Here is a 12,840-nt window from a genome sequence, read left to right on the forward strand (position 1 = left end):
GTGGAGCATGAGTCTCTTCCTGGCTTGGTAGAAACTTTCCGTCTCTTTGATTGACGTTTTCTTTCCTTCTTGGCGGCATAGTGATGGTCCCACCGGGCGTGCCAAAAATATGTTTGCACAATATTTGGTGTTGCGGGCGTGCCAGGTGCGAAGTGCACCGATTTGTGTGAAAATGATAAAATCTAACTTCTAAAAACAAGCGATTGTGAATTCTAAATTTGATCGTCGGTTCTAATCTCCTAAAACAACTATAACGCCAAAATAAAGAAAACTATTGGGATTTGAGGAATAAATCTCTGACATCGTTTATATTTTCAATAAACTGTAGAAATTTACAAGACATAAAAATATAAAATGTGAAGTTGCTGAAATCTACAAACGAGAAGACGTAAATAGAAATATGCTTGAAAGCTTGAAAAAGACTATTGCTTGAATATTGGAAATTTTGCAGAGTGTTTGCAGATTTTTCTGTGTTGAAGAGTTGTGTTGTGTGTTGATCTGTGTTTGCCGATCCCTTTTTCTTCCCAGCGCCTGTGCAGTTTCTTTCCACTCCCCCATGAGCCCATGATCTTTCCCACTCATGCCACGATTTCTACCTATCCTCCCACGTTCTTCTTCCTCTTCCGCGCTCAGTGATTAGTTTGAACCGATGGAAATTTGTCCGCCAAGTTTGATGGGCTTGCATAATTAAATTGGGCTTCACTAATTGAATTGGGCTTGTAATTAAATTATTTTTAGCCCAAACACTAATATTTGTCTTTTTTTATCTTATGAGTAAAACAAGATAAAAAGAATCAACGATATGTCTGCTTCTACAAGTAAAATGTACACGACGGAACAAAATCAACCCCCACTTTACACGCATTTTCCTACAAACTGCAATCAAAACTCATCCTTTTGATTTGGTATAATATGTAATGTACTGACTTTTTTTCCCCTTTCAAAATCAGTAGATTTTCAGCAAAGAAAACTTCACCCTTAGGCAAATCTTTCCCTTTTCCATGTCCAATTTAGCCCCTGTCACCAGCCAATGTCCAGGACTATCCAACGGCCCTCTACACAACTGCGCCATATCTACGAATTTCAAAAGCTTCTGCGTTTGAATCGGAACCGGTGGTCCTGTCGGATACACCCCCGAGTCCACAATGACTTGTTCCGGTTTCTCCTTCTCCACGTGGCCTGTTATCGACGTGGTTATCGATGAAAAGAATCCCGATTTTATCGAGTTGTGTTCCGATGCTGCGTGCATCCAATTAGACTGAATGATGCATGAGTTTGATAACTTTGAGTACGCAAGACGAAGGTGTAACACATCTTTGGAATCATGCTTTTTCACGTGGAGTTGGGCTCCCGTGACAATGAAGGACGTGTCTCGTGACGGACTTAACCACTTTAGGTCGGGTTTAACCGGGGCAGTGCAGATGTGGGAGAATTTTTTCCATTGGATCGATTCGAAGTATCGATGGTTATCGGGGATTTCTTCCGATCCGCGCCATGTTATGGCGCCATTGATCTTGTTTTGGAAGTGCACCGGAGGGGTGGTTAAGTGTTGTAGATGCACTCCCAGCCTGAAAAGTCATGTATACATGCATGGTGTCATTGGACGGTGTTCCTTCATCAGTGTGTGTGTGTGTGTGTGTGTGTGTGTGTGTGTATATATATATATATATATATATAGCTAAATTTCTATTCACTTGATCAAGTTTTGCAAAAAAAAAAAAATCATCACTTAGAATATGTTGATTATCTTCAATAATTTTAAAAAAGATACAAATTTCTCATCTTCTCAACTTAATCCTTGCATTTAGTTCAGTTACATATAAAAAGTTAATAATTTTTTTTAAAAAAATAATATAAAACGGATTATGGGATGCACAAAATAGATTCTTACCGATTGCATTTTATGCCCTCTAGATATAACCTCATTCCAGTCACGGGTAAATTGCCGACAGTGACCTAATCACAGTTAATTAATGTTAAAAAGAAAATCATCACGCGACCTTGGTAATTAATTACTGTGTAATAATAATACCTGGGTGGTATTCACGTATAGCTTAGGGCCCATGAGGTTAAAATTCAAAGATGGCGTTTGCTTGACCCTGTTTCTAGCTGGGCCCATGGAGAGGTCATTGTGTATGGGGGCCCAAATTTTGTGTGTTTGAAAGTCCAGGAAATACTCCAAATCAGCTATTGGAGGCTTGTCTGCTCGTTTTTTTTTTTTTTTTTAATTCAATCAAGTAAAAAAAAAAAAAAAGGTCAGAGCAGGAAAAATAGATGATTTCGGCGAAGAACATTAAATTTCGTTACACAGAAATTTTATAAATATTACCTTGTGGGGCCCACACAAAAAATGACCAAGTAAAATAACATTAATTTTGACAGAGACATGAAAAAGCGATAAGCACGATGCATATGTGACAAAATCTATGCCACACAGTGCAATATATCATTCGATGTAGAAACGATAATACTTTCGGCCATATAATCGGAGATCTTCTAGAAGAAATATAATATTTTTTGGATCCTTTCCCAACCCAATATTTCATTTTCATAATAATTAGCAATTAATTTCTCGAAAAATCTTTTAATGTATTATAATGCATAAATAAGATATTTGAATACTCCGATAATAAACTAGGAAACACGACTTACATCGAAGATAGAGATTGATGGCATGAGACAAGAAGCCTTTGCCAGGAACCCCTCTCAGTAGAGAAGTGATTGGTATGAGATTGAAATGGACAGCATCCGGCATTAATGGAACCGTTGGCAGCCATTCACAGTGTGTATTCACACACGATTCCCCACCCCTTTTTGAACATATCACACTGATCCCCTGCACATACATATATTATAAACACTTTATTCTGGGCTCCAAATGCACCTCCAGATTTACTTATTGAGTTAAAAGTATGCGATTCGAACTCGAGTCGTGGTCGGCTTGCCCGCGATACAGTACTTAGTTCAACATTTATAGCGTAAAATATTTATTTTTTAGGATATTCCTTGTTTACATGAAAGATAACCATCAAACCTACATCTTTTGATGTAATTGACTCGTAACTGTTGAGAATACTAGGTTGCGGATCGAAAACGTTGAATGCCTGTGGTGCCTGCGTGATTCGTCCAAACATAAACGTGCATAAATAATTCATCATCTTAATTACAAAAATAATATGCCAGGGAAAATTGAATTGAACCTTGTGTTTATGTTCTTTTGTTTTGAACTGATGCGGGGAAAATGTGCATGTTCCACTGAATAATTGGTCCCCAAGTACATACAAGTGATTCTTGAGCTCTGATGGTTCCATGCTTGAAGACTTGTCTTGCTTTACCAAAACCACATCATGCCCACCAATACCAAGCCCCACAATTACATGAGTTCCATATTTTTCTATGAATCTGTTCATCGCTCGCAATAAATAAATAAACACAATTAGCAATTCCGTGTTCCAGATTATACTTTTTTAGATTTAGTTCTAGTGTTTGATAAAACGATGTCGACTTTTACTTTCACACGACATGATATTCGACTACCCTGGTTATTAAATTTGTTAATAGTCAAGTATGATATATTACGAGTTCAAAATTTACAGTGAAATTTATAGAAGATTAATGTGGTCAATTATTCTTGACGTGAGTGGATGGATATATAAGATGATGTGCGTTCAAGATATACGTGTGTTGCGGATGTATGGTCGATTGTGAGCTACAATAATTTTCTTTTGATTTAATTATTCTGAGGAGGATTATTTTAGTGAAACCTAATTTAATAAGTCAGAAGAACACCAAAATGTCAAGAATGTTGAAATTACAAAACACAGCTACTAGAAAAAAATTTCATTTCAATATGAAATTTGTTGGGGATAATCTTAGCCATCAAATTATCATAACTTGTCATACTATATGCTCCCATTTCTGACTTTCTGGAAATATAAAATATAGAATTTTGAACGACGTGCTATGATGTGCATATGTTAATGCCTCCAGGAAATAAATAATTTTTATTTTTACTCTTTGATCAACTATCCGTTGACTAAGGACACCGAGATGGAAACCAATCAAGGTGATAATATGAAAACATTTAAAATATTAAGGAAATATCTCAGCTCATATGAGTATGAATAAAATAAAATAAAATAAAATAAAATAAATAAATAAATATTATAGTAATAAAGATTAAAATAGAAAATACGTTGCAAATAAATCGTGTTTTTCCTAATTTCACACCGATTTTTTTTATTATTATTATTAAAACCCCACACTTCTGCAAATTCCACGCTAAGACTTGGTCATTCCAGTAGGTTGTCACATCTTCAAGGTCTGGCGTCTGTGCCTTTGTGGGTCAACTATACTTTGTTTGTATAATTATATATAAATGTTGGAATATAATTTATATATAAAAAAACTGCGTGTTGTGTCAATTATATTTGCCAGTAAAAAATATAGTTAGATTTTTGTACATTATTAACGAGCAATATGAATATAAAATATGTCATTTGAGCTATTACTAGTCTACCATACTTTTATTTAATGCATTAAAATTACAAGAGAATTTCTAGCAATACCCACCAAAAGTTAAGTTAGTGTGTGTTAAATTTTTTAAGTAAAGTAAATTAAATTCGTTTTACCTTGCAAGAGCAGAAGGATCCCACGTAGAAGGAACAGCATTCCGCACTTCATCGGCAAGAATCAGTGGATATCTATCGATATGAATATTGAACAAAATGATAAAATATCCATCAAACCCTAAACACTTTGTGCTCGCAGCATCAGTAGCCCACGACCCGCTGTGGAATCCGAACATGGAGTTGAACTGCCCCGACGGGATTTTACCCGAAACCGAGCATTTTTGGTTGAAAAACTCCGACATCTGAATCGAAGACAACAAAGATAATCACGTATTTGACTTCAGTTAAATAATCCAAACGTAATATATACAATATGTTCGTTATACGCACCTGGTTAAAATCAAGCATATCCGATTGGTACCTCGTAAGATCGCCTTTGTCACATTTTATATCGATTGAGACATTATCAATGGATCCGAAACCTGGTACTGAGAGCTGTCTGGTTTCTGTTTCGTTAAGGACGATGATCCTGTTGTCTCCTTTGCAGAACTTGAGTCTAAAATTGGACGAAATATCGAAACCCTTGCCGAGGCTGTTCAGGGCCTTGAGCACAACTCCATGGTCCCTCATTTTTCGTTCTCAATTTCTCAAGGTTGGTTTCTGCATATATATATTTACCAGTCAGGTAGACGAGGTTATGTTTGTATGGTTGAAAGCGTGTGTGTAAAAGGTAAGGACGTTATATAATATAAGTGTTTGACGTGGGCTAAAGAAACTGTATTTTATGTATTATTAAGTATTTAAATACGTTGTCACATATACCATATGGTTTGAAACAGAATTAAAATAGGAAGAAGTTGAGGAAGTTTCATGTTCACTGTTGATTTTATATAATTTGAAGCTGTCCATTTTTAGAACTAACTTTGACTTCAATCATATTTATTTTGCGTGTAATTAGTCGACTATTGTTGGGTATAAAACTGATTTTCAGAGGAACAAAATAATTATTCCATGTAAGATGTGAACTCTAATTCATCACTAAAAGGATTGAATTTTTTTAAAAAAAAAATCGATTTTAAGATTTTAGATTTTAAAAATTCGAATTTAAGCATTATAAATTCGGGAGTAGAATGGATTTAGAGAGAACAGACAAGGATTTTGTTCGTGTTAGGAATAAAATCTGCAATTGGTATTTACATTTCCGTAAGAGTCGTGGATTGATTTGTTCTAAGAACTTGTTCATATCACGGTTCTACAATTATCCACGCTTCTTGTTTATGCAACAGTCGGAAAACAAATTAAATTTTTTTTAAAAAATAATAATAAGCAGAAAAACTGCTAACCTTTTGAGTAATTGAAAATATATAATGTTGATCATTTTTGCACGAAGTCAAAATAGCGTAATTTTTTTTAATGAAATATAACATTCATTAAAAGGTAACGTAGGCTGTTCAGATACAAATAGCGTAATTTGTAGAATTATGACTAATGAGAAATACTACTAGTAGTAGTAATAATAATAATAATAATAATAATAATAATAATAATAATAATAATAATAATAATAATAATAATAATAATAATAATAATGGTAGAGGTGTGAGATTAGTAGAACATTTATGGATAGATCAGAATATGAATGGCTTCTTCATCTTATAATTAAAATTAAAATAACTTCGTTTCGATTGACTCTTTATTTTTCCAATAATTTTCTTGGTTTATCTGATCGATCGGCTATATTTTCGCAAAATGAAAATTCCAAAAAAATATTCTAAATTAATGGAAAAGAATATAAATAAATACATGAAAATTCACATGTACTACCCAAAGCAGGCTATGCGTATTTTAAAAATGATATTAGATGAAAAATAAGTAAATTTTGTTTCAAATAGTCGATACGACGGAAATTCGGAATTACTGTTAGAAAAAGTCTTGTAAAACAACTTCATTTTCTTTGATTTAATGTGTAGCCAAGACCTGAAAACAAAATTTCCCCGGGAGATATAAATGAACCAGGCTTTCTTATTAAGAGGCATTAATTGTATTTTCTTCTTTCGTTTGTTGGATAAATAAAATGTTTTTAGATATTATGAGATGAATATTAAAGCACCATTTTGTTCCACGTCCGATCCGAATCTGTTCACACTTGATGTAGCTACTACATATCAGAAACCAGTGTGAATATGTGAATTTTTTGTGATAATAAAACAACTTGGCAGCTTGTACCTACGTAGTTCCAGATTAAATTATTGAATGAGAGAATAATTGCAGCCCTTTGCGTGTGGGCGAGGGAGGATATATCAATATCATATATGTGCGACATTTACATTTTTAGCTAGGAATTTTTGAAGATTAAAGCTTTAATTAATTCTGCACCACCCCTAGCTAATATTTTGGTCGCTGAGATAAACTTTTTAATTATGCTATAATGTAAGGATTATATGGTCTATGCTATATAATTTACCAAAATTGTTATTCTCATTTTCAGAATTCCAGTGAAGAATCGTGAAACTCTTTAATAAGATCGATGGGATCTTAAGTTCAAATCTCACTTATATCGGGGTAGTTTAGAAAGGAATTACTTTAACCCTCCTTGTATTAAAAAATTTCTTTCATTAATCAATAGAGTTCACACGCTAATCAACCAATTCTACAATTTTTACAGATAAAGAAAATCTAATTTTTTGACACGGAATACTAATGGAAAAAAATGTTGAAAATTAAAAGATGTGAACGTAAAAGTTAAAAAGGCTAACTACGAGTTGAAAACAGTTTTGAACAAAAAAAATCAACACGAAGAAGAATTTTATTCAGGTGTTCCTATTCTTTGATTTGTTTTGACTTGACTTCAACGAGTTCATTGTAATATATGATGGGAAGTAAATCATACTACAATCAATTATTATAAACAAAACAAACAAAAAAAAATAAGACGATGCTGAATTTTGATTTCATACGAGGAGAGTATTCATTCATATTTCAAATTTTAAATATCCGAAGAAATCTTGAAAATTAATAAATTTAAAAAAAAAAAAACAAACACGCCGCTTTAATTGATATGTAACCGAGCACATCTGATTATGTATTAACAGAAATGTAGAAAATTGTAAGTTCTTGTCCGGGAAATGAAACACATAAATCAAATTTGGCAGACAAATATAGTCATAAACATAATAATGTATAAGAAAACGCATCAACAATGTATATTCATTCCTCTCCATACTAAACTCAAAATTATCATGTGTTGAACAGTGGGAAATGCTCCCTAAATGATGTTAAAACCACGATATACTAATTTATCCAAGATGTGGACATGATCCGTAAGAATTCGCTACAACCTTTATATGCATCATCAAAGTTCATCGAGCATGTGTTCGATGTGATGAAACAAAAAACAAGATATGAAGAAAGCAGATCTACGAGGGTATCGTTTGTTCCGCAACTGAGGCCAAGCCCTGCATAAGTTTAATAATTTCAACCGTGTCATCGAGATAGTATTTCGCCTTGCTCGGTTTCCGGCCTACCGTACATGCGAATACTTCAGCAGAAGGAGCTAAGGATGGTCCATTAAGAGAGCTCGTAATCACCTCGAACATATCTTCATCAGATCTATCATCTCCTATGCATAGGACGAAATCTGGCAACAATCCCTTCTCTTGCATCATGGATAGGAGGCGTGTGGCCACCAGTCCCTTGCTTACTCCCTGTGAATCAAACACGAGTAGATCTCGTAAAAACAGGGTGGATGTTCCAACATGCATAGAGTTAGAAGTGTTCAAGCTAATGGGTGGTATCCCAAAAATAATTTTATACTTTAGTGCATCTTCTCATGCATGAGTCCAAGGTCGGAAATTTAAATCCAAAATTAACATCTATACATACTCATGCATTTCGGTTTTTGGCTACATAAAGCCAACGAAGAACAATTCATCCAAGTATTAAAGGGAATGTGATCCAGAAGTCTTAAATTAGTGAGTCACCGGTTCTCATACTATGGTAATGTTTGCAAATGCTTAAAAAAAATGATTATGGATTTTTCCTTTCCAAAGTTGTACAACTTTATAAAAAAAAAGTTCATAACAAATATATTTTTAGTATTTGCAAATACTACCTATATATATTGGAAACCACTTTTCTAAAAAACTCAAGGTCTTGTAATATGGACCAACAACAATATTTATAAAACACATTGCTGGAATATGTTCACGCAAGAAACTGATGAATATTGATAGCATCTTCAAATTTTAATTTTCACCACAATTTCAGACATGCATGACATCTCACCAGCTCAAACAATTTATCATACTGCCTTCAAACTCAACATGGATCCCGAGAAAGCTCAAACAACAGGCGACAATGATAATATAAACCAAGTTCAGTGACAGGATTTTCTACGAAAAATGTTTCAAAATGACCATACAGTATGTTGAGCCATTGTTGAGAATGTCTGACACTATAACTAGTCTCGTACCTGTGGCTTTACTTCAACACAGTTTTGGCCACTCTTGACTGTGACAGGTTCATTAGCAAGTACACTTTCAAGGTGATTAAGAAGTTCTTTCGCTTGACAAGATCCAAAATCGGGATCTGCATCCTCATAACACCAATCCATTGTGGTTTCCTTAATTTCAATAACTGACCCATCAGTTGTCTCAGTATAAAGTTTCATTACCGGCTCTGTAACCTGTTTCCATTTGCATTCAACTATGGGCACACATGTTTCCCATTCCTCATCTCGATTCAACCTGGAAAACTCAAACCGTAATCCATGTAATTAACATGAGACTTATGATGAAAGAAACAAATTTTGCATACCTCAGGAAATAGCCATGCTCTGCTGCAATTCCGAGCTTTTCACAGGATGAAAACCATTCGGTTAAAGTGTCTCGACTTCTAGCACTAACAATGAAAACAACATTATTTTTGTGTCTACACAAACTATTTAGTATATCGATGGTTTTCGAGTCTGGCTTCTTATCAATTGAGTTTTGAGGCATCAAAGTACCATCATAGTCGAGAAGAATAGCTCTATTAGTAGTCCTTCTGTAAGCTGAAACTATGTGTTCCATAGCCAACTTTCGAAAATTTGGATCCAGTGCAACAACCCTAAAACTTAAGCCAAATCCAATACCCCACGATCTACATCGTGCATGATCCTTACAAGTTCTTTCAAGATCATGCAAGAAACTTCGAGCCCAATACGCCACATCATGGGTACTTACATACTTATAATGTTTATCATGTCTCAATTGTTTTTCCGCCTCAGCCATTACAAGGGCGGACTCCATGGCCTCCGCCACTCCATCTATATTCCACGGGTTGACTCTAATTGCTCCACTTAGAGATGGCGAGCATCCAATAAACTCAGATAAAACCAACATGCTCTTTTTCAGATGGGAAGATTCGAGCCCCAAAGCCTTATTTAACTTCTGATTTCCTTGTCGACTAATTATGTACTCATACGGTATAAGGTTCATACCATCTCTAACAGCCGTAACCAAACAACACTCGGCAACGACGTAGTAAGCAACTCTTTCGAAAAATTTGAGTGGTTGATCGATTAAGATGACAGGATCATATCCCGGTTCTCCAAAGGTCTCGTTTATTCGCTTTACTGTCACGAATGTCTCATCCTGCACTTCTTGCACATCTTTTCCTTTTCCCCGGGCTGGATTGGCTATCTGCACTAGAACAACCTTTCCCCGCTTCCCGGGGTGCTGCAATAGGAGTTGTTCCATTGCCAATAATTTCAAACTTATGCCCTTGAAAATATCCATGTCATCGACCCCCAGTAACATCGTCCTCCCCCGAGCAAAAAACTGATTAATAAGCTCTACGACTTTGGCCTCAGTTTCAGGAAGGTTCAAAACTGATTGAAGCTGCCCCATGTGGATACCAACAGGAAGAATTTTGATACTAACAGTTCGACCATAATATTCCAAGCCTATGTGACCCCTTTTCGACTCGTATGATAGGCCTAACATCCTACTACAACATGACAGGAAATGCCGTGCATAATCAAATGTGTGAAACCCTATCAAATCCGAGTTTAGTAGAGCTCGAAGAAGCTCTTCCCGTATGGGCAAAGTTTTGTAAATCTCGGAAGATGGAAACGGGCTGTGTAGGAAAAATCCAAGCTTCACTCGGTTAAACCTCTTCCTCAAGAAAGTCGGCAGTACCATCAGATGGTAATCATGAATCCAAACAAAATCATCTTCCGGGTTAATCACTTCCATGATTCTATCGGCAAAAATCTTGTTAACTGATACATAAGCCTGCCACATGGAACGATTGAACCTACCACCAAGATCCGGTAAAAGAGGCAACATATAGTGGAACAATGGCCATAACTGCTGTTTGCAAAACCCATGATAATAGCGGTTAAATAGCTCGGTAGGCAAAAAGGTGGGAACACACTTAAACGTGCCCCATAGTACTTGAGATACTTCTTCTTGGTCATTCATGTGAATATCTTCCTTAAGACAGCCCACGTAAATATACTCGAGTTCTTCATCTCCCAATCCATCTTTCAGTTGAAGGAGAAGCGAATTCTCGTCCCAGCTAAAAGTCCATCCTTTACTATTATCCAATCTGCGATGAACCTTTATTGGCAGCTGGTTAGCTACAATAATTATCCTATCCCGTTGTGCTGATGAAGAGGATGGATCAGAGCCAAAGTTCTTCGATCCATCATCATCAATGTCAGACAGTATGCCAGCAACTGTCATTATACGAGGAATACGCCGACTAATACGACCTACACTCGGTGATGGTGTTTCACCAGAAGCTAGCTCCAAGAGGTTTGAGTATGATCTCGACGCCATTTACTTTTTACAGGTAACTACACCAAACTCGACATCAAACAAACTAAATTCCTTCTTCCTGTTTTACAAAATGAAAATTAAAATAAAATAAGTTCCCAATGAAATTAAAGCTCTCTGAGCTAAAAACTTATCTAACAACCACCACTATGAAAGTTCTCGTTCATAAACTAATAACGAAGCTACGTATACGCAGGTAAAAGCCAAAACGGTACGATAAATGAACATCGAGATTTAATTTTGAGGAGCAAATCAAGTTACAGGAAGCAGAAATAAAGAAATCTCAGGTCAAGCATTGAAGACAACATAAAGTAATTTAATAAATTCATGATCACGTCACTGTAAAAAAATTACAACTCCAGTTCTTGGAATTAATAACAAGAATAATTTGAGGAAGAGAGAGAGAAGTAGAGAACATGCAATACCAAGCTAGATATAACATCACAGAAACAGCCCGCCCAATTATATGACGAAAAGAATAGCAAGAGATAAAAACACGGGGTGGATATTCAAGAACCGAGGAAAACTTACCAGTTTTGACCAGCCTTGAGTCCCCAAGTGGCGATAAACCCTACTACGTCTGTGTGAAGAAAATGGAAAAAAAAAGATGGAGGAAGAGAATGACAATAAAGGGTGAGTGCCAAAAAATATTTTTTCTTGCTACTTCTCAAATACACAGCTGAATAATGCTAAGTTCCTGGAGCTCACTCACTCTTTGAAAGTAAAGGCGTTGTGGATAAATTAAACTAAAGAAAGTAATTAATTTGATTCGACTCTGTTTTCATTATTTTATAAGCAAAGATTCAGATTTCATATACGTTTCCTGATATCTTTTTCTTAATAACATGATTTAACTTGACATTGGATCTGAGGAAAAAATAATTATAATTTTATTTGCACAAGGAAAAAGTGCATTAATGTCACTGTGAACAGTTGCGCACTCGATATAACTTTTAGTGACGTTCATAAAACCAAAAAAATTGTATAAAGTGACATCTGAATGTCAATGCATCAATAATTGTGACAAAACTATATTCTTCATGAGTAACCTTCGACCAACAGCCTCCTTGGTGGCACTACCTTGTCCACAATCTTTGCTGACTTACCATGAACCTCTAGATTATTTTTTATCACATTGGTGCGACTAATCATGGTAAAGAAGCATTTTACATTCAAAAAAAAAAGTGATTTAAACTTTTTCATGTTAACATTTGATTGAAATCTAAAAGCTAATAGAATATTGATCCAGTCTATTCAAAAGTTATTGGATAAAATTTTTATATTATAATCGGTTATTTATCAGAATGTCTGACTTTTGATTTTTTGTTTTTCAAAAGATTATTCATTATCACTTAATTGATAGATTGATTCATCTTGTTTTAACGTTTTTTGTTTCTACTGCATTATCAGCAATGAAACTTCTTAAAACCTTTAGTAGGAATAAGATG

The 12,840-nt window shown here is 35.1% G+C and overlaps 2 protein-coding genes across 4 annotated transcripts; both read right to left on the minus strand.

Annotated features, from left to right (window-relative positions):
• Window positions 1–786: 786 nt before the first annotated feature.
• On the minus strand, window positions 787–5,261 carry LOC140808930 (MACPF domain-containing protein At1g14780-like). Of its 2 annotated transcripts, XM_073166311.1 has the most exons (8): window positions 4,962–5,260; window positions 4,632–4,873; window positions 3,201–3,402; window positions 3,039–3,113; window positions 2,653–2,836; window positions 2,033–2,202; window positions 1,892–1,956; window positions 788–1,568 (listed from the first exon to the last, which is right to left on the minus strand). In XM_073166311.1, the coding sequence occupies exons 1-8, from the start codon at window positions 5,199–5,201 to the stop codon at window positions 947–949; spliced, it is 1,800 nt and encodes a 599-aa protein (XP_073022412.1). In that variant the 5' UTR covers window positions 5,202–5,260; the 3' UTR covers window positions 788–946. The 2 variants fall into 2 exon arrangements, with proteins under 2 accessions (XP_073022413.1, XP_073022412.1); XM_073166312.1 differs by lacking the exon at window positions 3,039–3,113 and having other exon boundaries at window positions 787–1,568; window positions 4,962–5,261.
• Window positions 5,262–7,866: 2,605 nt separating this feature from the next.
• Window positions 7,867–12,503, minus strand: LOC140808929 (alpha,alpha-trehalose-phosphate synthase [UDP-forming] 6-like). 2 transcript variants are annotated; one of them, XM_073166309.1, is made up of 4 exons: window positions 11,924–12,500; window positions 9,387–11,453; window positions 9,043–9,316; window positions 7,867–8,275 (listed from the first exon to the last, which is right to left on the minus strand). In XM_073166309.1, the coding sequence occupies exons 2-4, from the start codon at window positions 11,393–11,395 to the stop codon at window positions 7,988–7,990; spliced, it is 2,571 nt and encodes an 856-aa protein (XP_073022410.1). In that variant the 5' UTR covers window positions 11,396–11,453; window positions 11,924–12,500; the 3' UTR covers window positions 7,867–7,987. The 2 variants fall into 2 exon arrangements, with proteins under 2 accessions (XP_073022410.1, XP_073022411.1); XM_073166310.1 differs by having other exon boundaries at window positions 8,137–8,263; window positions 9,032–9,316; window positions 11,924–12,503.
• Between the last annotated feature and the right edge of the window lie 337 nt (window positions 12,504–12,840).

The sequence above is a fragment of the Primulina eburnea genome, chromosome 13 (genome assembly GCF_022965805.1).
Source record: "Primulina eburnea isolate SZY01 chromosome 13, ASM2296580v1, whole genome shotgun sequence".
NCBI classification, from domain to species: Eukaryota; Viridiplantae; Streptophyta; class Magnoliopsida; order Lamiales; family Gesneriaceae; genus Primulina; species Primulina eburnea.